Below are 26,046 nucleotides of genomic sequence, written 5' to 3' on the forward strand. Positions count from 1 at the left end.
AAGAACACCTTTGTAATTTTTATACAAAAACACAAAATTAACTTAAATTTAAGGTACTTTTCTTTTTATATGGTGTGTTATCAACAATCAAAGATAGAGAAAAAAAACAAAGGGTAATCAACATTTTCTTTATTAAGATCAACGTAAGTAAAGAGAAATATAAAAATTCAACTCACGTTAAACCTTCGATCATTGAAAAAATCTTCTAATATTTGACTTGATCCCGGTGGAATTTGCGTTAAATTAAGGGCAATTACCTCAACAGCGAAGTTCTTCAAGCATAATTTAGATTTATTGCATGGGCTTGTAAACCAAGAACTTAAATTGAGGCCTTAGAAGTGGCTTAAGAACTTTGCTTATATATCTGTAAACATCGAAACGGAATATAAATTCTTCGCAAGTTCAAATGAGATTGGGTGTTCGGGTTTTGTCCACTTTTATTCTTCTTTGAATCACGTGTAATAAATGTTGAAATATATTCGTTACAGATTCCGCACAACATCATTTTAATGGAGCGAATTTAACATTTGAAAGCTAACGAAAATAAGCATAATGCTGCACAGAACATCTTCTTCACGGCGACGTCGAGCGTCGAGAAGTGCCGCGACTTCTCCTCAAACTAGATCTCCAAGACCATCAGCACAGTCTTCTCGCCGAGCTTCTCTTGCAACTACAGAAACTGATGACGAACTTGAACAACCACCACAAAGAAGTCCAAGAGCGAGTCTAGCGCCTGATGCAGCATTGGAAACCTACCACCGAAGTCCCCGACATTCCTTAGTACCAGAAACTAGATCTCCTAGAAACTCTATAACACCAGAAACAGCATTATCTAGGAATACTTTGGCACCTACTAGGAATAATTTAAGTGTTGAACAAACTTATGGATCAAGATTAAGCTTAAATCCTCAGGATTTCAATAGAAGTCCCAGAAATAGTATAACACCGGATATGTCTGCTAGAAGTCCTAGAAGAAGCTTAGTTCCGGATGGAATGTCATGGAATCAACCGAGGAATTCTTTAGTTCCAGATGTTGGACGTAGTCCTCGTCATTCCGTTGCCAACATACAAATCGATCCGGCTCGGACGCAAAAGGAACTAAGACCGAGTCCTAGGACTAGTCCTAGAGGAAGCGTAGTGCCGGAAATATTAAAAAAAGAATGCCCAGATTTAAACAGGAGTCCAAGAGGTTCACTGATTCCAGACTCCCAAAGAAGTCCGAGGGGAAGCATCGCTCCTTCCGAAAGAAGTGCAAGGGGAAGTCTAGTAGCTGGCGATATTGAAGCTGCAAGAATAAGTCCTAGAGGCAGTTTGACTTTAACTTTTCAAGAGCCATTAGTATCCAGAGAACGACGTGCTAGCGAAGATAGTCAAAGCGCCGGTGAGTTAAACTTATTGCATACGTAATTTAAAAAAAAGTAATGTGTGTCTATATTTTTCGAGGATGATAATGTAAAATATTTAATTTTTAGTTGCAAACCACATCCATATTCGTTTTTTTTTGATATAAGGATAGGAGGAGATTGTAGTGCGTATAATGAATAATTTTATTTACACAGGTACTAGAGGACGCGTATCTCCATATCGAGCGTCATTAGGAGGTCGGCAGAGTGGAGCTGGTGCTCTATCTGACACGGGGTCTCGAAGAGCTTCCAGTTCTGTTAGTCAAGTATGTCATACTATACTAAAAATATGTATTTTTCGTAACAGTATTTCTTAAAAATATATATAACTCATTTCAAAGAAATAAATGAAAGTACTAATCAACGAATACTTACTAGGAAAAGGTCTTTACAGAATAAGTACTTCATTCAATATCCACTTTTGTAATTCAGGATATTTCGAACGGACTTGCTTTGAATTTCTTGCAAAAAGATGAGATGAAAACTCAGGCGTAATTGCCTTTCTTTATATTTCGGCAATTACAAATGGAAAAATGTGAAATCATTTTTTAAGTTCTAAATCTTAACAATAAGTGTAATGTGACTGATAAAGTGGTCGTTCTAAAATTTAAGATAAAACTACAAGCCATTTTACAGTGTTTTTGGAGTAGTTGCAATGATTGTTTGTTGAACGATTTGGTTTCACTGTAATGTTAGTTTTAAGTTTTTATGCATAAATAAATAAATAAACTTGACGTCACCTATAATACTGAGGTATACGTACATACGTTAAAGTAAAAATAGTATTAGTAAATTATAATGCTTTTTTATATTACTAGGTCGGCAAACAAGCTTACGGCTCACTTGATGGTGAGCGATTACCGTAGCTTATAGACGTTTGCAAAACCAGGAGCATCGCAAGTGCGTTGCCTACCCTATCCCCAATTCCTCCTAGGAGCTCTTGTCACCTTACTCACTGACAGGAACACAACACTGATTGAACAGTATCGAGCTGACTATAAAATATATAAAACTATCCAAAATTAAAATGGATCCAATTTTTGCTAAATCAGGTATCTGGAGATGAACAGCGAAGACTGTGCGGAGAACAGGCAAAGTACAGCGAAAGAAGTGGTCTAGGATTGGGAGTCAGTCTCACCACGTATGGCTCTGTCGCTTATCAGCTCAAAGATGCGAACATGGAAGCTACCAGCACAATTGACTTCGTTTGCAGAGCTGCTAAGATCATGAATAGAACTAGTAAGTACAGCTTACAATTGTATCATCATCATCATCTAGCCTATCGCAGTACACTGCTGGACATAGGCCTCCACCAATTCGTGCCATAAATGGCGTGAACTCATGTGTTTTGCTCATAGTCACCACGCTGGGCAGGCGGGTTGGTGACCGCAGGGCTGGCTTTGTCGCACCGAAGACGCAATACAATTGTATTCTTTCTTCAATTAAAAAGTTAAAAAAAATCGTAATATATTAATAAAAGTGGAAATGACATTCACTAACGTGTTTTTCAAAGAATGTTGTGATATCTTTCACAGCCATACGTACCAACGCTAATATAGATTTGATATTGTGTGTTAATTATACTGTTACGTATCGAATTAAACTAAAATTTTACTATAAATTATAGAAAACAATTACTTTTTTAATCTAGTTTTCAAGAAACTTTTTTTATCCATACTCATATTGTTGTAAACATACTGTTTGCCACGAATTTCGCTTTTTTACTTACTGGTAAGTGACCTAAGAGTAAGTATTATACATATAATACCAAATAATACTCAGGGCTATCACGTGTAAATCTTTTAGATATATACATATTTGGCGGTGTGTGGAGGGAACAGGGCGTGAAGAATCACCTCCGCCATCGAAAAGGGAGGATCCTCCACCAGACGGGTGTTGTGTCTGGCGGGCTAACGCCCCAACGGTTGTTGTCGGGATCTTGTATATATACTTAATTACTTTGAAAACTCTGATAGCGCGATGTAGCATACGTCAGTTTTTCTCTAATTACGTAGTTTCGTAGTCGTTCGTATTTCGCGTGATAGATGTCGCCACACATATATTGTGGATTGTGTAGACATTTTGTTGAGAAACAAACAGGTAGTATAATTATAAACTAGCTGACCCGACAAACGTTGTATTGCCGCTAAACGCTATTAAAAATAGGGGTTGGTGGTAAAAGGGTGACAATTTAGGGTTGTATGTGTTTTTCAATGCCAAATCATAATAAAATAAAAATATAAAATTTTGTCAAAAAAATTGAGAAATAATATATGAGGAACCCTTATCATTCAAGGGTATAAAAAATAGATGCTAGCCGATTCTTAGACCTATGCATATTGCATACAAAATTTTCCCCTTTCAGAGGAGTTTGTTTTCCCCTTTCAGAGGAGTTTGTTTTCCCCTTTCAGAGGAGTTTGGTAACAAACACCGCGACGCGAGAAGTTTATATATATATAAATAGATTACATTCAGATATCGTCGTAGGATTACTTGAATATACTATTTGTTTCATATTTATTTCTTGTAAGAAAATTATTACCATTATTACATTTTAAATGTAGACAGCAGACAAAAGCCAATAATGGCATTAAAGTTAAATTAAATTAAGAAAAAGAGAAAAAGAAATACAAAAGTGATAAAAATATTATAATATATTTATAAGGCAATCAATCAAATAGGTGTTTTCTTTTCATAATAATGTTATGATTTCCAATTACTTTTATAAATTTTTACTTATTCTCTCAGCTCTCCTCGGTAATTGAATTGGAAAAGGATTCCGAATAGGATTAGAGTTGCGAAAAATTGTCTTAGAAAATTGACAGTGAGATTTTGTAATGTCATTGCTAATTTAAGAAATAATTGATTAAAATGTCATCACAGTTGACAACATAGTTGGTAGCACTCCTTCAATTTTTTTTTTTTTTTGGGATAGAAGATAGTCTAGAATGTCTTTTCTCAAGTTCAATCAACCTAACTTTGTACCAAGTTTCATTAAAATTCGTTTAGGATTTTTATGTGAAAGCGTAACAGACCGAGTCACTTTCAAATTTATAATATTAATATGCACACTACAAGCATCCTTACTTGAAGTCCTAAGGTTTTAAGAATCATTGCCTATCTTACTCACCACGGGGGCGCAATACTCTTGAGAGCAATACCATTTAGATATGATCTTCTGTAAAGTTGAGGTAATTTCCCAGTCTGTCTGAGTGATTACATGTTATTAGCATTTATCACATCCAAAACCCAATCTACAAGCGCTCACGTGACTGAGATGAAAGGTAGACTGTGTTAATTTCCGCAAATACCGGAAGTGCCTTAGAATCACGTCTTTGAAGTTTAATAGTTTTCAAACTTTATGAGTAAATCTTCTATATAAACTTTAACTGAAGTTATGGACAAGTAACGTTTATTTATTTTGTTTTTTTATCAAAAATCAATGTATTGCAGAGTTTTACAAGTGTTGCTTGCCCATTTTCATTTTTAAGTTTCTTATTAAGTGCTTTTTTAAGTAAAACTTCTTTACCCAAGCTTGATTTGGGGAGTAAGCTGGTGAATGCGTGACGAGAGCGTTACGAAAAGTGTGATCGGGTGAGGCGAATTGAAGTTGAAAGGGAGATATAAGTCAGTGAAGATAGGAAAAGAGAGTTACGTTTCGTATATTACTGTAGGGGCGACCAAAAACATTTAAACTTAAGTCGTGTGGTCTAAAGCACACTCGTTTTTTTTTACTCACATATAATTATGTTCTAAAATGTTCTAAAAGTATTATTTTGTATTTCTCATTGTTAAAATTTAAACTTCAAATATCTTAGTCTGACTTGGAATTCATTTAAATTCAGGTGAATTGGTTTTTTATATTTATATTTGCAGTACCATAATTGTTTCGAAATTGCTTTTAAATAATAAGTTAATTAAACCTTATATATTTAAAAAATTAAAATTAGCGTGCAGGTGATTGGAGGTAGCAAAATATAAATTTGTTAAATACATTTTTGTATTCTATTAAAAAATATAAAACGATCATCAAAAAAAAAAACTCTGCTTATATTCTACGGTTGGCACAACCGTAGAATATAAGCAGAGTTTTTTTTTCTTTACCCATTCTGGTAGGCAAAAGGAACTATGCCCATACAGCCAAATCTTCAGTAGAAGTTTTAATTGATATGAAATGAAAATGAAATTTAATGAGATGAAATGAAATGAAACCTAACAAAACTTCAACAATCAATCAAATCATTAAATCTGATATTGAAACAAATTAGTAGCTTCTTTTTAGAAATATACGTATTTGCATGAATCATAAAAACTTTTATGAATTTTTTTAGTAAAAACTTCATGGTTGGTTTTTCTTTTTAATAGACATTATTTTGACAGTTGGGAAAGAGAACGCACGAGTTCGGGAAAGGTAAAAAAAAGCACGAGTATGTAATAGCCCACATCCCGAACATTATACGTCCGTGCAATACGCCACTTTTTGAGCAACTGTATTAAAAAGTAACTCTATGACTTGTAGCTGTATCAGTTAGACACAAATAATTTCACAACGTCACTTTGGATAGAAAAGATAGAGTGAAGATTGTTCGGAATGTTCGAGAATCCGACCTTAATTAAAAATTTGGGGACAAAATATAATTTAATATGTAATTTTTTTTCCTGTTAATGCAATGCAGTTTGATATAAATTTATTTATATTAATTTCTATTGCAGTTGTGATGACCGTATGCCTGGGCCTCCTGTCAACTTTACCTGTGGTTATGCTGATAATGGGTATGTAATTCTATAATTTTATTTACGTAATATTTGTTTATTAATATTAATAAATAAATGTTTCAAAACAAAATCACAGTTTCGAAAGTTTGTTTATCTGCCACTCCCATTTTTGTAGTTTACTCCTTCAAAAATGATATAAGGCTTGAAAAAACACGAGGAGCGAAATTGTGTTAAATAGTAACGCTGAGATTTGCTTGAGTGGCGTTGTACTATGCAATGTCTCTTGCGAGAAAGAGATCAGTATATTTTATCAAGGTAATTATTTTTAAGAAGTAAACTCCTGTCGCGTGTCGGAGTTAACTCATATACTTTTTTTAAACGAACAGATAAGTATTTATAGCTTTAGAATAGCCACAGATGCGCGTCTTACTAAAGTAATAAAGAGAAGTTAATGATCGGATAAAGGAGTCGAAGGGAGTCTCTTAATCGTTTTTCGATTTTAAATGTAAATTATTAGAGATAATTCAAAAAATACTAACCTTTTTATTAAAAGAAGGATAAGCAAAGTTGGTACACCCAGTAAAAAGTTACAACGTAATACATATGAAAAAGTATATACAGTCCCATTGAGAACCTCCTCATTTTTGTAGTCGGTTAGCTACTGAACTTCATCTAAGCACTTGCTAGACGTACCAGACTTTTTTCCATCGGAAATCAAGAAAGACTTGTCATTTACTTCATTGATGAAGGTACAAAGAAGCAATCTTTATGGTGCCATAGAATTATGTAACTTAATTTAGAAGTAGCAGCTGTTATAAGTACGCCATAACGTCATTACGTGACTGGCGTGGAATTGGCAATACTGCTTTTAACACTTTGTTTACTTGCGCTAAGTTTCTTACATATTCAGACCGCGTGAACGAGCGGAAGAATTCTTTTAGCGTTTTATGTAAATTTTACGCTATTCGCTACAGGATATTACTGTATGCATGTCATCGTCTTCCTGCCCTTATCCCACTTATGTAAGGTCGGCACAACATGTTTTCCTCTTCCATTCCTCTCTATTATTCGTCACTTCAGCGCTTACTCCTTTCTTTCTCATATCCTCACTCACACAATCCATCCATCCTTTTTTTGGTCTGCCGATCGCTCTTCGTCCTTCGACATTCATTCTTATTACTGTATGCATGTCATCAAGACGGTATTTTGGAATAATATGTCGAGAGTTCCTATGTAGATGGTAGTAAGAATAGTTGCTCATGAATTGGTACAAATAAAAAACGAGTGTGATTTAGACCACACGACTGAAGTCAAACTTCTTTGGCACTAGACTTACACGATAGGCCAATATTGTGTCTTAGATATACGAAACGTACCTGGCTATGAGAGAAAGAGAGAAAGAAAAATGTGTGCTCGCACCTCTCTCTTGCTCGGTTCGTCTCACCCAATCACACTATTTGTAACTATTTCGTCACGCATTCAGCAGCTTACTCCCCAAGTCAAGCGTGCGTAAAGAAGTACTACTTCAAAAAGTCTTCAAAATCAACCACATCATAATATAAAGATGGTAGAAACGTTATATCTATATATATAAAAATGAATGTTAGTCTGTATATTCTTTATATAATCATAAACTATGATAAACTATTATTTGATCATGTCATGATCTTTGAGCAAAGTGTTGTGCATATGCCCACAAATGTTTCTGAGTTTTGGTACGCCCAAAAGAAAAAAAACGTAGCAACGCGCGCAGGGTACAGCTAGCTTGTGATAATAATATTTTAAGAAAATATGTCACATACAAAATGAAGTAATATTTTCTAGCAAAACTTAAACATTATTTATTTACTTCGACATTAATTTTCATTTAACGTTTTCAATATTTCTAATTAAATCAATATCAATAAATAACTTTATTCAAATAGGATTCAAAAGCTCCTAGCGATCATCATTTTACGAATTAAAATTTAAATATCGTTAAAAGTGAAGCTACCACCGATTCGGAATGTAAATTTTGCAGATAAAACTCGGCAGAAAACTTCGCAGCTAACTTAAAAAAAAACTTTTTAATACAAAATTAGTAATATCTTGCATGAAATACAGCGTCACTAAATCCACACATATTTATCATCTATATTAATTGTATCTATATTAATTGCATCTATATTAATTACTATTAATTGCTTTTTAAGAAATAATGATAATAATCTACATATAACATGTAGGTTCCGATAGTTCCTGTTATTATTGTTAGTAGTTTTTACGAACTTAATAAATATAAAAAAGGTTATTAATTGTATTTATTACGACAATAAAAACAATTTGATCACGAGAAAGTAAGGAAGTAATGTAAATGAAAGTATTTTAGAGTTCTGATTTAATAACAAAATACTAGCAATATCCGTGCGATTAATTCGCACTAAATAAGTAAAAAAATTACCGATCAACCATGTTGACGTTGTTTCGAAATTAAAACCGTCACATATATGTAATTTTATTAATTAATTATTTTTGCAAAAACAAAAGCAGTAATAAACTTTTTAGTTGTGGATGCCGGTAGAGCAAGCAAATATCTATAAAACGATATATAGTTTATGTCGAGTAATTGTGAGGTTTTTTCTAAAAAGGGAGGCATATATAATAACCTTAGCGTATTAATATATATGGTAATAAAATGTATGTATAATAAAAATTAAACGAGCAATTCTCGCATATATATATATATATATATATATATATATATATATATATATATATATATATATATATATATATTGAGTTTCCTCGGGCCGAATTGAGTAACCTCCTCCTTTTTTGAAGTCGGTTAAAAAAGACTTCATCCAAACCGGCAGCGAACCATTTTAACTCTCTCTCTTCTCCTATTAATATATAATCCTTAACGATTTACTAAAAATACCGAGCTGAGCTCGGTCACCCAGGTACTGATATAATAAAAATAGGATGGATAATTGTATTTGTACAAATATATCCTTTCGATCTGGTTGTCTTTTTTGGGTCTTCCCACCATGGCGTGCAAAGAACCTGAAGCCAATGGCAATGGTTGTTATGGTAAATACCTGATAGCCATCGTTACTAGTACGTAAGAAATTTATATGTCAAACTGTAGTTAAGTAGTGTCCTGAAATAGGCTCTGATCCTTCTCCTGCACGGAGAATGAGGGCAATGCCCAGTAGTGGGATATTACAGGCTAAATCATTCATCAACGTAATAAAAATACAAAACTTTAAAAAATTGAATTATCGTTCTTTAGTTCAGTAATTTTGGGGTATTTAACTGAGGTAGGGCACAGCAGGAATTCCCTGCTCAAAATATGGAGCAGCCCGACTGGGGACCTCGACCTTACAGAAGATCACAGCAAAATAATACTGTTTTCAAGCAGTATTGTGTTCCTGTTGGTGAGTAAGGTGACCAGAGCTCCTGGGGGGATTGGGGATTGGGTCGGCAACGCGCTTGCGATGCTTCTGGTGTTGCAGGCGTCTATAAGCTACGGTAATCGCTTACCATCAGGTGAGCCGTACGCTTGTTTGCCGACCTAGTGACATAAAAAAAAAAAAAAAAAAAAAAAAAAAGAAAATTATGTTTAATTGGTGCTGTGTGGCTACGGCACTAAAGAATTTAGCCACCCCCTCTCTTCCCGTGGGTGTCGTAAGAGGCGACTAAGGGATAACAAGGTTCCATAACCATCTTGGAACTTAAGAAGCCGACCGATGGCGGGATAACCATCCAACTGCTGGCTTTGAAATACACAGCCCGAAGACGGGCAGCAGCGTCTTTGGTGCGACAAAGTCAGTACTGCGGTCACCAACCCGCCTGCCCAGCGTGGTGACTATGGGCAAAACACATGAGTTCACGTTATTTTTGGCGTAAACTTGTGGAGGCCTATGTCCAGCAGTGGACTGTATAGGCTGTAATGTAATGATGATGTTTAATTGTAGAACTGATATAATTATTTTACGGCGACTGAGTCCGATCTTCTTCATTATGATTATTTGAAAGACGGCGCCAACTTGAGACAGAAATCAGAGTTAGCAAAGTTATTGTCATAAAATAGATTTAATAAATTTTATTTGTAGTTTATTTACGAAGTATTTTTTAAGTTTTTTTTTTTTAGATTTGAAGAGGATTCTTTCTCTTAAAAACTTTACGCGTTCGCTTAAAATGAGATACAGATTATATTTATTTTATTTATTTATTTATTTATTAGGATTACCAACAGAAACTACAACAATAAAACAAAAAAGAAATATTTTACATAATATATTAAAAAAGTTTAATTGTATTTCTTTTTAAAAGTAATCACAACATGCAAGAATCAGACAGTAAATATGAAAAAAATAAATTGAAAACTGGATTATATAATTGGATAAAACAATTACAAACCTAAAAAAAAAATAATAATTACAATTTTCTCCGATGAAGTGTACTAAGTATTATAATATGTAATTCTAGCTGTGCCCCGGCTTCGTCCGCGTGGAATTTAACAAAAAAGTTATTGCTTAATTCGCAGAGTTATAAAATTACTTCATTTCTAAAATAAAATTAGCCTGAGTTACTCTCTGAAATGGCTGGATCGATTTTGACAGGACTTTCACTGGTAGATAGCTGATATAATAAGGACTATCTTAGGCTACTTTTATTTTAGATATTTATTTATTTTATAACTCTGCGAACTGAACAATAACTTTTTTGTTAAATTCCACGCGGACGAAATCGCGGGCACAGCTAGTTCTGAAAAAAATCAGAACAAGGAAGCAAAGAAGAAACGATTGCAAATGACTAATAATAAAAAAGGTCGCGTCGTTTGTCTGTGTTAGCTCTAAATGAGATCACTAACAATCTTGGACTTGAAATATTTTTAAATTCGACTTTCATCCTTTTTCCGAGATAATGAAATTCAATCTCGAATTATCTCTTGGCAGTGAAAAATCTTTTTTTCTCTCGTCTAATGAAAAATACGCCTCAACTAACATTTGTAAGTATTAGGATTCTTTCTTTAGATTTAATAGAATAGGAATTCAAAAATGTGTCTTTTTCAATACGTTAAGCTGAATGAAGTATAGTTCTTTATTTTACCTAAGACGACGTTCTCCTTAGACGTCTGAATTCACTCTGATGCCTCTCACTTTGAATTAGAAGTTGACGAATAAAATGAACGGATTCGTCGAAGCATAGATAATGTTAATTTCTACATTTTCCAAGAATACTGGACGACTTTACGCTTTGTTTTACGTCAGCGCTTATAAAGCGCTTCTCGCTGGATCATATGGCGTTTTTTTGGCTGAAATGGTTTTACATAAGAATAACTTCGTGTTAAGATACTATTTTATTATATATTACCCGACCTGAATGACGTTGTCTTGATTAGTAGAATACCGAACGTGTAATTTTGAAATAATGGTTAGGTTTCAGAAAATTTCCAATTCTCTGTTCAATAAATATCTTCGGTACATTGGGTTTAAGTTAACTTGGCATCTTGGCTCAAATCGTTGCACCAATATGTTGGCCAATATCTAGTGTCATAACGTCTGTTATCAATGTATGTAAACATTCAGTAAACCCGTAACACAGACGTTTGTAAAACGATAAATGTTACAATCTTTAATCTTTCAAATTCTTCTATATTCCTATGTACTATAAATGGCGATGATATTAAAAAACTAATTTCCGACTTTTAAAAAGGAGGATACATTTATTCTTGATCTGCTGTGTGGTTACGGCAGTACAAAATATAGCCTCCCCCTCTCTTCCCGTGGATGTCGTAAGAGGCGACTAAGGGATAACACAGTTCCGCTACCACCTTGGAACTTAAAAAGCCTCCCGGTGGCGGGATAACCACCCAACTGCTGGCTTTGAAATACACAGGCCGAAGACGGGCAGCAGCGTCTTCGGTGCAACAAATCCAGCCCTTCGGTCACCAACACCAGCCCAGCGTGGTGACTATGGGCCAAACACATGAGTTCACGTTATTTTTGGCGTAAACTTTTGGAGGCCTATGTCCAGCAGTGGACTGTATAGGCTGTAATGATGATGATGATTATAAGTGAAACAAAAAATAAAGTAGATTATTGAAGGGTTTCGGTAAATAATAACAAAGATTAATATTGTGTAATAAGTTTATCGCGTTTAATAATTTATAACACGTGAACTATGTTCTACAAGTAGCATATGAGAGGGACAGAGCGAGATTGCTACACAGCAGTGCAAAGGGAAACTAACTATGTTTGCATCCCGATACAACAGTTATAGTTCACAAAAAGTGGTATAATTTTCACTGTTACAAATGGAATAGGACAAAGAGATATATGTAAAATAAAAGCGCATCTGTTAAATTAGTTACCTTATCATTAAAAACCTTTAGAATAGCAGGGCGTATAAAAATAACTTAAACAATCAAATAAGTCTTTAATCTAATCACTTTTATAACGACAATTACTTTAACAAGAAACGATTCATTAGTATGAGAACAATCAATTAGACTTTTTAAAGCACAAAAGTTATTACTGAGGTTTGAAAATGTTGATATTGACAAAAATTACGCGTCGAGAGCCTGAGGAAATTTCGCCAAGCAAATAAACAAGTGTGCCTTAATTTTAAAGTAAACAGATGGTTGCGAGTGTGTGCGAAGGCTTTTAACTTTTGTGAATTAATTTATGAGTGTACATATTAAAACACGAAAATGATATGATTTTGAAACGAACAGCTTATGTATTATTTTTAAAAGAGTAACTGCGGAGTCTCTTGCCGATTTTTCTCTGAAGAATCTACATTACGAATCGGTGGTAGCTTTACTTAAAAAATAATAATCATCACTTTAAAATTTTAATTTGTAAAATGACGATTCGAAAGTGCTTTTGAAGCCTATTTGAGTGAAGTTGTTTTTGATTTTGAAATTTTTCTTTAAAACTATATGAAAACAATTGTATTAAAAGCGACGGAAAGTTATGTAACTTGATGACGACACGTTGATGCAGTACCAGCAACTGTCTGATATGGTAATGATTGCTGGGGTAATCCCCGCCTGTGACAAATGTTTGTATAATCCAATATATGTATGACGTATTCTAGGCATACCTGCTTATGTGTTGTGTGTTTCCAACTATACCATTCATTATGCTTTCAAGCAGTGTTGTATTCCTGTTGGTAAGTAAGGTAAGGACCAGAGCACCTGGGGGAATTGGTGATACGGTTGGCAATGCGCTTGCGAGGCTTCTAGTGGTTAATTGCTTACCATCAGGTGAGCCGTACGCTTGTTTGCCAACCTAGTTTTATATATATATATATATATATATATATATATATATATATATATATATATATAATAAACTCTCTATATAGGATAACTGTCTTTGCTTACAAACGAAAAAAAAATCAATTTCATGGACCAGTAGTACAATATAGGTAGACGAGAAAATAGTCAAGTAAATAGGCATTATTAGAGAACAACAAAGTGTTTGTAATAGCATTTATTGAAGTTCTTTGTTGGATCGTTTTCGGATTACGGATGTTTGTCTCAAAGAGTTGGAGCACATACAGTGAAGAAATTAAGTGGTGTTAGAAGTACTTTATCTACCTGTCAACTTTAAGACATAGAAAAAAATAGCTTTGAGTTTCTAAGAGATACGAAATGAAACCTCAGGCATTAGCAGGTCAGCCATTTTCTGTTCACAACTCCTCATAATCACCGCATAAATCATCAATTATATTTTTAACACAGGTGTTCAGTACATCCGTGACTGCCCAGCGGAGCCTCGTATCCCAGTGTACATGGTGGTTGGTGGTGCTGCTGGGGGCATTGGAATATGTTGGCTGCTCTGGGCGCAACTGGCCAGTAGGAGCGCGAACACAACAGCAAGCGTGCCAGAGCGAATACTCGCGTATTTGCTTACTATATTTCTCATGGGTTGGTAAGTTGAATTTCTTTACTTCTTATAATATTATTATAAGATTTTAATTTTGTGTAAAGTGTATAATATTATAATTTATTACATTTCGTGCTTGAGAATATCCAGGTCAAATTCCACTAGTACTCTAGTGCAGTGGTGCGTGAAGGCGCCTAAACACTAACGGTTTGTAGGTCTGATTCCCGCTCGGGATGGATATTTGTATTTGTATGTATTTCTTTCCAATTTGGATATCTGACCTTGTGGGTCTTCCCACCGTGCCTCGTAGAACACGTTAAGCCGTCGGTTCCGGTTATTATCATAATTATCTAATAGTGATCGTTACTCATACTAGGTAACATATTCGCCAACCCGCAATTGAGCAGCAAGGTGGATTAAGCCTCAATCCTTCTCCTATATAGGGAGAGGCATATGACCAGCAGTGGCATGATACAGGCTGAATCAAAATTGAATAATTAATTAATCTAAGTAACTATAAAGTCACTTAGGTCTTAAACTAGTAACAGTTATCTATTACGAATTAATTTACTGACAGCGATACTTTAAAACTTCAAAATATTCACCTTTGATTTTTATTTGAATATAGTTTAAAAATAATGTAAAACCGAGGGTCAATTTTATGCTGATATCTGATATAGATGATAAAAAATATAGTTGTTGTGCTAAAAACAAAAAAGTGAAAATATCTAAAGTTGGTTTTAATATTTTACGTAAAAAGAATATCGTCTTACGATTACTTTTAATTATTTATTAAATACTTTAGATCATCCTTAAAATGTTTAAAACTGAGATTTATTTAATTAAATCTTAAATCGAACACAGATTAAACCAGCTGATTGTTACGATAATGATTACTGACTTAATCCTCACACTTACAGTTAACGCCATATACAGCTTAGTAACAAGTAGGATTTGACAAGAAAACTTAAACTTTTAAATACCTTTTTTTATTTGGCTCTAATATACGCCTAATCTTTTAAATAACTTTTTTTTTTATCTGGCTTTAATATACACCAAATAGTGAAAAAATGTTTGAGTGGGGCATTAGGCTGTTTACAACGGTGCATATCCTACTGGGAATCGCAGAATTCAAATGATTTATTCATATATATTGGGTTTTGAAACTTGTTTGCTGTCGAACTGCCCACTTTGAGATCAGATATGCATTTGGTTAAGCTTTCCAAATTAAATATATAATGTATTTGGATATGTTTATTTCGAAATTAAATTTAAATTTATTCATACGAAATTGTATTTCAAATTCATTAGTTTATACCTAAACATATATTACTACGTCATTCGATTTATCAATATGGAATAATTAAATTATTGCGTTATTTATAAATACATGTGGGGATGAAAATAATAGTCATAAACTAACTTTATTTACTTTATTTAAAAAACAACTTGATTGCCTACTAATGCCTACACTTCCTCGTACCGTATCCGCCATTACTCCTTATTCCCCGCTCTTGAACAATCACAAGCAGTTTCCTTTTGCATTCCATTTTACAGAATGTATCACATTATGTTAATTAGTTATTTACCTTAAGTTACATGGAATTATATTTAATTACACAAAATCTCCCTCTCTTCCCGTGGGTGTCGTAAGAGGCGACTAAGGGATAACAAGGTTCCACAACCACCTTGGAACTTAAGAAGCCGACCGATGGCGGGATGACCATCCAACTGCTGGCTTTGAAATACTCAGGCCGAAGACGGGCAGCAGCGTCTTCGGTGCGACAAAGCCAGTACTGCGGTCACCAACCCGCCTGCCCAGCGTGGTGACTATGGGCAAAACACATGAGTTCGCGTTATTTTTGGCGTAAACTTGTGGAGGCCTATGTCCAGCAGTGGACTGTATAGGCTGTAATGATGATGATGATGACACAAAATAACAATCCTGCATACATATATAAAATTCTTTAGAGAAATCAGCACTCCAGAATTATCTCAACGAATTATTGATTTTATGTTGATGTTTATAGGACGAAGAAGAAAAAGAAAAGAAAGCACTGTATGGTTTTGATAACAAATATGGAAATTCTGAAAATTTTAACCTTACAAAAAACTCCGTGAATTGCTGCAAACCTAGTTGAAAGTATAAAGTTAATAAAAAATAAAAAAAGTAAGACTTAAACTGTCAAAGTCTATCATAAATATGTCAGAGTTTGACAAGCTTCGGCATAATTAATAAGATAACTTTAAATCACATCGGATGCTGTGTGGTTAAGGCATTAAGAATATAGTCACCCTCTCTTTTCCCGTGGGTGTCGTAAGAGTCGGCTAAGGGATAACACAGTTCCACTACCACCTTGGAACTTAAAAAGCCGACTTATGGTGGGATAATCATCTAACTGCTGGCTTTGAAATACACAGGCCGAAGACGGGCAGCATCGTATTCGGTGCAACAAAGCCAGCCCTGCGGTCACCGACCCGTCTGCCCGGCGTCACAGTACGTGACTATGGGCAAAACACATGAGTTCACTTTATTTTTGGCGCCAACTTGCTATATTCAGCAGTGGACTGTATCAGTTTGAAGTGATGATAATGATGATGATGAAATCACTTGAAACAAATTAGAATGGTGAAAAGACTTAAGAAATGAATACGTTAAGTACAGCGTTATTCAACCGAAATAATAACGAAAGGATTTTGAATCGCATTGCAACTGAAAATGAAAAATTATTCCCGAACAATAGTCTGAAACGTTCAAAACAATTTCCAAGAAAAACAGCTAAGTCTTATTTCAGACAAAAGTTGATAAAGGAAATTGTGCTGAAAAGTAATTTATGAACCAGCGCTAGTTCCATCCAGTAAAGTTAAATGGTTAAGAGCCGGTTTAATGATAATGGCAAATCAAAAAACTTGTATCAGCAAATGGAAGCCATTATTGAAATGGAGGATAGCGTTACTATACAGCAGATAGTTGCTAAGTTAGAGACGCTGCTATAATATATCTTAAGATCCATAATTTTAAATAAATAATAAATATTCTTTATTGCACACCAAAGCCAAATACAATATATTTAGATTCATAAAATTGTGTTAGCTTTGTCAATTGGCAACCTTATCGCGCTAAAAGCGATGTCTACCAGGCAACCATGTTGCGGAGGATATTATGATCAGTGATAGCAGATAGACGTAGGTGTACTTATAACAAACAGAATAATATTATTTGTAAATAATAAAAGTAGACAAAACATATAGTCATGTTTGTTATTACAATTATGAGTAACTAAGATATATTTATATCGAGACAAAGATACACTTAAACTAATGTAGACTTTGATATGTGATACAAAATTATGAGTCGTTAAATTCATGATAATTAACTAATATATATGCCGTGTGGTTACGGCAGCCATCACCATCCAACCATCCAACTGCTGGCTTTAAAATATACAGGCCGAAGACTGAAGGCTATGTCCAGCAGTAGACTGCGATAGGCTGAAGTGATGATGAACTAATATATAATAGATCAAGGATAGTTTAAGACGGAAAGAAGTACGCTTTTACTAGCCTCTTAAATTTTTGTATTGACTAAGCGCGTCTGATATAAAGCAGTAAGGAGTTCTAAAGCCTAACGGCTTCTAGGGAGAAAGATAGAGTATAGAGAATAGAATAGAAGGAATTTTTGTGAGTGGGAATTTTAAGACGAAAACCTGGAAGATTATATGAAACAGAAGTTATACAAGGTTTAAGCCTTCGAATCCGAGACAAGAGGAAGAAAACGAAGAGATCATATCTGGATAATGTGCATGCTTTGAGCATTAATTGAGATACTACTTTCTGAGTAATATCTAATGATGCGCAAATGCGCTTTGGGGAGTGATGAACAGGTTGTAAAGTTCCTCATCCGCCATCGCAAAGGGAGGATCCTCCGACCAGACAGATGTGGGGTCTGGCGGGCTAACGCCCCGACGGTTGTTGTCGGGTTCTTGTATATATACTCAATCACTTTGAAAACTCTGATAGCGCGATGTAGCATACGTTAGTTTTCACTAATTACGTAGTTAGTATGTTGCACGATAGATGTCGCCACAGCGCAATGTCAAGTAAATACTTGATTTTTTTTTCTACTAACACCTACGTTGTATCTATTCAATGTAATTGAAATCGGTCGTTGCGAGCAAACACAGTATATAGTACATACTCATACTTTCGATGAAAAAATCATTGAAATCGGCCCAACTAGTAAAAAGTTCTGAGGTAACATATTTAAAAAACAAATACAGTCGGATTGATCACCTCCCTTTTTTGTAAAGCGGTTAAAAATATAGCTAAACGACTTTCCAACAGTGGCTATGAAAGTTTATTTATGTAAAAAAAAATCGGATTTTAATTTAAATTACTTTTTTAATTTCCATATAATGTGACGATTAATTAATTTTCGTTTTCCTATATTCTTGTCACGTTAATTGGAGCTCGGTGGCTCTCGACGGGACGCGTTTGTCAGCGACTCGTTTTGCGGTGACGATGTTTATTTGCTTTAACGTTAATTAGTCGATTTTACGAGGTTTTTCTCGGTATAGCGTAATATATCATTCGTTGGGGATTGGATTTCTTATACGATAAAAAATATTGAATGACAGACAGATAGTTTATTTAGTTTTCAATTTTGATGTTAGTAACAATATTTGTGTTTCTCATAAACGAAAAGAAAACATACTTCGATTTACACCGACAAGTATTAAAATGAGAAGTCAATTTGTTTTTTGATATAGCTAAGTCAGCAAACAAGCGTATGACTCACTTGATGGAAAGCGAATTACCGTAGCCTATAGACGTCTGTAACACCAGAAACATCACAAGTGCGTTGCCGACCTTATCCTCAATTCCCTTCCAGTAGCTCTGGTCACCTTACTCACCACAGGAACACAATACTGTTTGAAAACAATATTATTTAGCTATGCCCAACTTTAGTTATCAAATACGACTTATTAACGATAAATCAAAAAATATTCATCAGTTCTCGTCCAAGTTTTAATGTGACTATGTAACAGAACAAGCAGTAGCCTTCTAATAAAAAAAACATCAAAACTACTACATCCAGTAAGAAGTTAGAGGTGACACACATTGAAAATGGAGTCGAATCGAGACCTTTTTTTTAAAGGCGATTAAAACAAGTTACATACATTAGCTAACATACGCTACGCTTCAGCCTGTAATATCGCATTGCTGGGCATAGACCTCTTTCCCCATGTAGGAGAAGGATCAGAGCTTAATCCACCACGCTGCTCCAATACATGTTGGCACATAGGCGTACTATGTATGTAAATAGGTTCTGACTTAGAATATGTTGTGAAAAACTGTAAAAAGGAAGTGTGTTAATCCGCAAACACGCAGAGAATTAGTGCATCAAAAAAGACATCAAATCTCGTGTATATTAAAAATTATAAGATTTATAGCAAACGTAAAAGTAAGCAAAATTCGAGAAATTTCTATTCATTACCTCGATAGGGAATATCGACATAAACAAATGTAGTTAATAATTCTTATTTATACCTTTACATCTAAATCGCAATTAATAAATAAGAGAAGTTTGTTTAAAATCAAATGAGTGACCTATAATACTCACACAAAAGTTAGTTACAGTAGCTAATTTCGAACAGTCGGAGCAGATAGCATGGCGACATATCTGTTAATTGAATTTAACGGAATCAGTCACATGTACAAGGCACCCGAGCGACAGATGTAAGCTGCCACGTTCAGATCGAGATACAGTCGAACATTTCAATGTTGAACGTATGTTATTAAACGGTTTTATTTAGCTCACCCCGTTTGTTTTATTTTTTATTATTCTTGGGTCAAATTTAGTAATTCAAATTTCATCCTCTTCCTGTCAACCGATTAATCTGAAATTTTGTATACACTTTGGATTTTGGTGACAATACAATTATGTTTATTCATTATCATTATAAATTCAAGATGGCCGCCGCTACAAAATGGCGGATAATTTATGTTTTATTAATCCCATCAATATGGGTATCAAATGAAAGGGCTCAACAAGCAGAATACAATACTATAAAAAATTGAAATCCAAGATGGCGGCCGCTACAAAATGGCGGATAACGTAAGTTTTATCAATCCCATCAATATGGGTATCAAATGAAAGGGCTCAACAAGCAGAATACAATATACTATAAAAAATTGAAATACAAGATGGCGGCCGCTACAAAATGGCGGATAACGTAGGTTTTATAGATCCCATCAATATGGGTATCAAATGAAAGTGCTCAACCAGTATAATCAATGTACTATATAAAATTAAAATCCAAGATGGCGGCCTCTAAAAAATGGCGGATAACTTAGGTTTTATCAATCCCATCAACATGGGTATCAAATGAAAGGTCTCAACAAGTAGAATACAATTTACTATGCAAAATTGAAATCTAAGCTGGCCGCCGCTACCAAATGTCTGATAACAATTTTTTATCAATTCCACCAATATGGGTATCAAATAAAAGGGCTTGACAAGAAGAATACAGTGCACTATACAACCCTAATATTTAAGATGGGCCTTGCAATAATGAAGCACTAAATGAATTAAACAGAATGCGAAATAAAAACTAAAAACTAGAAAATAAAAATAGGTAAAAAAACTTTTTAAGTTAAACGGTTTTATGTTAAACATACATTGCAATGTTTAAGATAAATGTACTAAAAACCAAAAAACAATAAAATAGATACAGTCGTGGGAATTATAAACATATGCATAGACTAGACTAAAATAAAACCGTGGGGCACGTCAATTATCTACAAATTATCGACTTAATGTGCGTACCAGTATATAAGTGTATAATCTATGATGTGCGATAGAAGAATCGTTTAATTCGTCGTTAAAATAGGCAGTTGGCCCGCAGACGGTGAGGAAATTACTTACTATTTTCTTGCTCATAGAAATTCCAATAGTTATACACTCCATGTAAATAAAAGAGATGTTTCAACTAGTTTATCGTTGGACATTCACACTGCTGGCTGGCGAGGAATCGTTTCACTGCTCGTAGTTTGTCTTTAATCGACAAAACATATGATAAAAGTACTACTCGCTCACCACTATGAAACCCTAAAACTCGCTTATAATCGAGCTTGCTAGCTTGTTTCCAAATTCTAGCCCTACTTATCACACGTCCATCGTTGTCGGTTGAACAACTGCCTAATTAAAGTGTAACATTACAAAACAAACATTTTAATCAACGATTGTAGACAATTGACGTGCCCCATGGTTTTATTTTAGTCTAGTCTATGCATATGTTTATAATTCCCACGACTGTATCTATTTTATTATTTTTTGGTTTTTAGTACATTTATCTTAAACATTGCAATGTATGTTTAACATAAAACCGTTTAACTTAAAAAGTTTTTTTACCTATTTTTATTTATACTTTAACGACGTTTAAATTATCTTCTATATATTAATACGTGAAGCAAGAACTTTGTACACCTTTTTAAATCGAATTCGAATTTCGAAAATGCTAATATTTTATTAAATGACGCATAAAAAATAGATTAAATCAATAAAAAAAAAACATTACACACACTACAATGTATTTGACACACACACACAGACACACACACACACACACACACACGAATATATACTCTTTTGTTTATTATTTATTATAGAAGTATAGTCTTTGACAACAGGACATTAATAATACTCAGACTTATAATTTAAATTAATTTTGATCGAATTTCGACCACTGAACGACAACTAATTATAATAATTCTGTTCGTTATTGAAGAAGTAAAAAGCGACAATTCGAATACGTATCATTAGTGATAACTCAAAAACTAGTCGTTTGACCTTGCTCAAATTTAAATAGGTCTAACATGACTAGCTAGCTTTAGATTAAAAAAAAACGGCTAAGTGCAAGTCGGACTCGCGCATCGAGGATTCCGTACATACGTTATTTAAAAAAAAATATTATATGATGTTACTAAAAAAGTATACTTTTCGCAATTTTTCCTTTATTTGTGCTATAAGATGTTGTTTCGTACCAAATTTCAAGATTCTGAGTTCACGGGAAGTACCCTGTAGGTTTTGATTCCCTTGTGAGTGTCGAAAATTTGCAGCATAAACAGCTGTATCTTTTGATTGCGTTGGTTTAGAAGTTTGATTTTTTCACAGTTTCAACAGATAGGACAGTAGACCTGAGTATTTGATATAAATTTCAGCTTAATACCTCTACGTGTTTCTGAGAAAAAGGGTCTTGACAGACAGACGGACAACAAAATGATCCTATAAGGGTTTCGTTGTTTCCAGAACTTTTAAAAGTTACTGCACTACTATATAATTAATACTACTTACTATATATTATGAATGACTTATTGATATTACTATATAATTAATATAATTGGGAATCTCCTTCTTCTCTTGAAGTCGGTCAATAACACTATTAATGTGTATGAATATTTTTAAAAGTCTTTGAGATTTTTAGTATTATTTCTTTAGATGTCTCTGAAAGATGAGAGACTTTTTTAGACTACGTTTAAATTATTCAGCATAGAATGTACTGGTAGGAGTGGTGGTATGTTTGTAATATACTTTACCTTTATTTCATTTTATTTGTCATTTTAATTTTTACAAAATATGATACAAATTTATTTATGAACTTTTAATATCACGGCCGTGGTCAATTAGATATACGCTCCGTCAGGTACTAAGGGGTTACCTATGCAAGACCAGAAGCATCAAAAGTACAGTCAACCCTACCCATGTTCTCAGTTATGCCCATCGCCAGGAACTCTGGCTTCTGGCTCTGTCTAAGATTACAGTACTTCCACAGTGAGGCTATTCTGCGATTTTAGCAAGATCTTTCTTGCTGCGTCATATAAAATTAAAAGTTTTCCTACTTGGCATTAATAAACAAATTACAGGAAAAAACATGTTTAAATACCATAAGTCAGTTGTAATCAACAGTAAAATTTATCACTAATTTAAATTATTTGTAGCTCGTGATTCATTATGTTATGCCGAGTAATTCGAAACATGTTCTCAATATTGAAATAATATCGTTTGAAATTCCGCCAAAAGTTACGTCAATAATTGAAATTGTAAATTTATATTCCTAATTAGGATAATGTTTAGACCTAAATGCATTGTGTATAAAACTTTAAAATGAACAGCAATTTTCAAAAACATAATAAAGGTAAAAGGTTTGCGCAACTGGTGGTTGCAGGTTCGATTCCCGCACATGACAAAAATTTGTATTGGCCATACAGATGTTTTCCATGGTCTGGGTGTTTGCGCAGTCCTTGTGAGTCTCCCCACCGTGCCACGAAGAGCACGTTTATTTATTTATTTATTTAACACTTTATCGTACACCATACAAATAAAATAAGCAAGCAGCATTAGCAATAATTTGTAGAAAAAAAAAAATGTACAAAAGGCGGCCTTATTGCCTATGCGCAATCTCTTCCAGGCAACCTTAGGGCAAAGGACGTTTAGCCGTTGGTCTGTCAATGACTGGAAATCAATCAAGCAAAAACTTCACTAATTAAATTTTTCCAGGTTCGCATTTGGAAACTATTGGATCTTTGGTCTCATGTGGCCAGACTATGCTCCAACACTGTTTGAACCAAATCAGTGGTGCCACAAGACCCTTTACGTTTTTTCGTTGGCTCAGCTTGGCGTGGTTTGGAGTGTCATCGCGATAGTACTGATGATTATCTTAGCGCTGGTTATCTGTCAAGTAAGTTTATTGTATTTCTTTTCATAGTTGGTATCTGAAAATGTTGGTTAATTGATTAAATAATGAAGATTAATATTTATTTTTTGATATAGCTTTAAATTATATTGATTTTAAGTATTCTTAAATAATTTGTACGCTCTCTGCAATGTAAAAACATTTCATTCAATATTTATCTTGTATTGATACAACTCGTAGTTCATGAAATTCAGTGAAGTTTCAAAAAAAATGTCTTTTTTATTCATTATTATGTAAACGATGGAGTAAATATTTTTCTAGTAATATAAAAGTGAAGTAGATATAACATATAATACGACATTATTAACTCTTTCAACTAGGTATTCGGCTGCGGTTGGCTAGGACCACCAAGATATAAGTAGCAACGGCGCAGTGTCGTGCTAGAGCTGTGGCACAGAAACATCAACAACACGATGGACGTAGCTGGAGCGCTCCTACCATTCACACAAGTCGTCCGACCCGAACTCACCGTACACGTTCAAGAAGTTCTCACTCAAGCAGAGAAAGACCCAAATGAAACAAAGCTCAAAATACCAGAAATAAATGAACCTGGTAAATATGACGATGAAACCAAGGGTGGGTTCAAGAATGGTGGTGAAAAGAATAGTGTAAATCCAGACTGATGGTTGTTGGTAGTGCTGCCGCCGCACGACAAGAAACATGTGCATTTCGAAGGGGCAGACAGAATATACTACTTCTAAAAGACCTTTAGTGAAATCGAGTAGCTATTTACAGTAGTGTTATCATGTGCCCACGTCTTGTAACTATGTGATAATATGAAATTTTCTTTACCTAAATATCGTGCGCTGTGTGAGATATTTTAATTTGCTATAAATTAACAACGAATAGATGTAAATAATGTAGACAATTTTGTGGCCAATATTAATATTAATTATATTAATCGAATATAAAATCATATCGTGTAACGAGATGCGTGTAGTAGTGTATTGTTCTGTATAAAGTTTGTGCACAATTATTGATGATAAACAAATAATTTATATTGTATAATTATGTGTTGTCCAAATTATTGTATTCGTGATTTTTATCTGACTCTTGAGAAAATTTCTTTCAAGATATTCTCAACTTGATTTTTACGTAAACTCTTGACAAGGTAAGTAAATTTTGATTTGAATCTTTTATTAAATTATATAGCCTTATTCAGTCTACAATCTTAAATAACAAAGTATGTTTTTAATGAATGAGTTGCAAAACATTTAAGATTATTAAGACAAATTATTATATGTTGTGGTCGCAGGTGAGAGGAATAATCCCCTATATTTATCGTTATTACAGCAGTATCAATTATCATTTAGCTACAATACAGATCTTAAAAATAATAGCCTATTAGACCGCGTTAGCATAAATAAACAGAACCCACCAAATTTAGGTACGAGGCCAATTAATAAATGGTTATGGCATTGTGTATATTATTTATACTAATATTATAAATCTGAAAAGTTTCGGAGTTAACTCCTTAAGAATTGATTTCCATATAAGGCCTCCGGTATGAAAAAAAAATGAGGAGTAAAATCTACTGAACGAATGACCTCGTTACGTTTCTCGTGACGCCATCTATCGGAACTCAATAGTGTTCCGATAGATGGCGTTATTTGATTGGTTTAGTTACCATTTGATATGGTATTTATCTTTTTCTTAGACTAGTAAGCCTTTTGTGTGCCTATTTAGAGAGTTGATCTGAAGGAGTTAACTCCAGTCGTGCGTCAGATCTGACACACACATTTTTTTTTAAACGCACTAATTTCAGAAACGAATTGAAAAATTGTTTTTGTGTGGGATAGCCCAAGGAATGTGTGTGAAATTGCGAGCACAACTAGTCTATAATATACATTTAATGCTCTAGATATGCTAGATAAAATCTAGATTATGATTTCTTAACTTCGATCTAAACTAATTACTTTCGTAATTCAATAATATATGTCAACTAAGCAAATAATCTTTACACACAAACAAAGTTTGGGAACCCCTGCCCTAGACGGTTAACTCATCTATCCATCACGAAATTCTGTTTTAATGTTTTAAATTGATCATTTATAATTCATATAATGGTAATAAAAATAATTGATACGCTTTTTGTGGAATTACAGCATAGTACATTGTTATTACAATATTTATTTCAAAATAGTCTCCAAGAAAAACTGTCAGCCAAAGAGAGAAAATGCTATTACGGTATTTTATGTAATGTGGTTTTATTGTAGTTTTACGGCCGGAGTAATAAAATTGTTCTTGCGATGAATTGTGAAGCAATATCTGCTATTTGTTGTATGTTAAAAT

At 33.9% G+C, this 26,046-nt stretch overlaps 1 protein-coding gene across 1 annotated transcript; it reads left to right on the top strand.

Moving 5' to 3' along the window:
* The first annotated feature begins 549 nt into the window (after positions 1-549).
* Positions 550-24,116, top strand: LOC123658152. Its single transcript, XM_045593591.1, has 7 exons — positions 550-1,385; positions 1,567-1,669; positions 2,456-2,642; positions 6,117-6,176; positions 13,855-14,044; positions 23,559-23,739; positions 24,075-24,116. The coding sequence occupies exons 1-7, from the start codon at positions 553-555 to the stop codon at positions 24,114-24,116; spliced, it is 1,596 nt and encodes a 531-aa protein (XP_045449547.1). The 5' UTR covers positions 550-552.
* The last annotated feature ends 1,930 nt before the right edge of the window (positions 24,117-26,046 follow it).

Source organism: Melitaea cinxia, chromosome 12, assembly GCF_905220565.1.
Source record: "Melitaea cinxia chromosome 12, ilMelCinx1.1, whole genome shotgun sequence".
Lineage (NCBI taxonomy): Eukaryota > Metazoa > Arthropoda > Insecta > Lepidoptera > Nymphalidae > Melitaea > Melitaea cinxia.

What these genes read in the sequence shown, in the direction of transcription:
- LOC123658152 (XM_045593591.1), top strand. Translation starts at nt 553, where the DNA reads ATGCTGCACAGAACATCTTCTTCACGGCGACGTCGAGCGTCGAGAAGT. An exon ending in TAAGATCATGAATAGAACTA is followed by an intron (nt 2,643 to 6,116) that starts GTAAGTACAGCT and finishes TTTCTATTGCAG; the next exon opens with TTGTGATGACCGTATGCCTG. An exon ending in ACTATATTTCTCATGGGTTG is followed by an intron (nt 14,045 to 23,558) that starts GTAAGTTGAATT and finishes AAATTTTTCCAG; the next exon opens with GTTCGCATTTGGAAACTATT.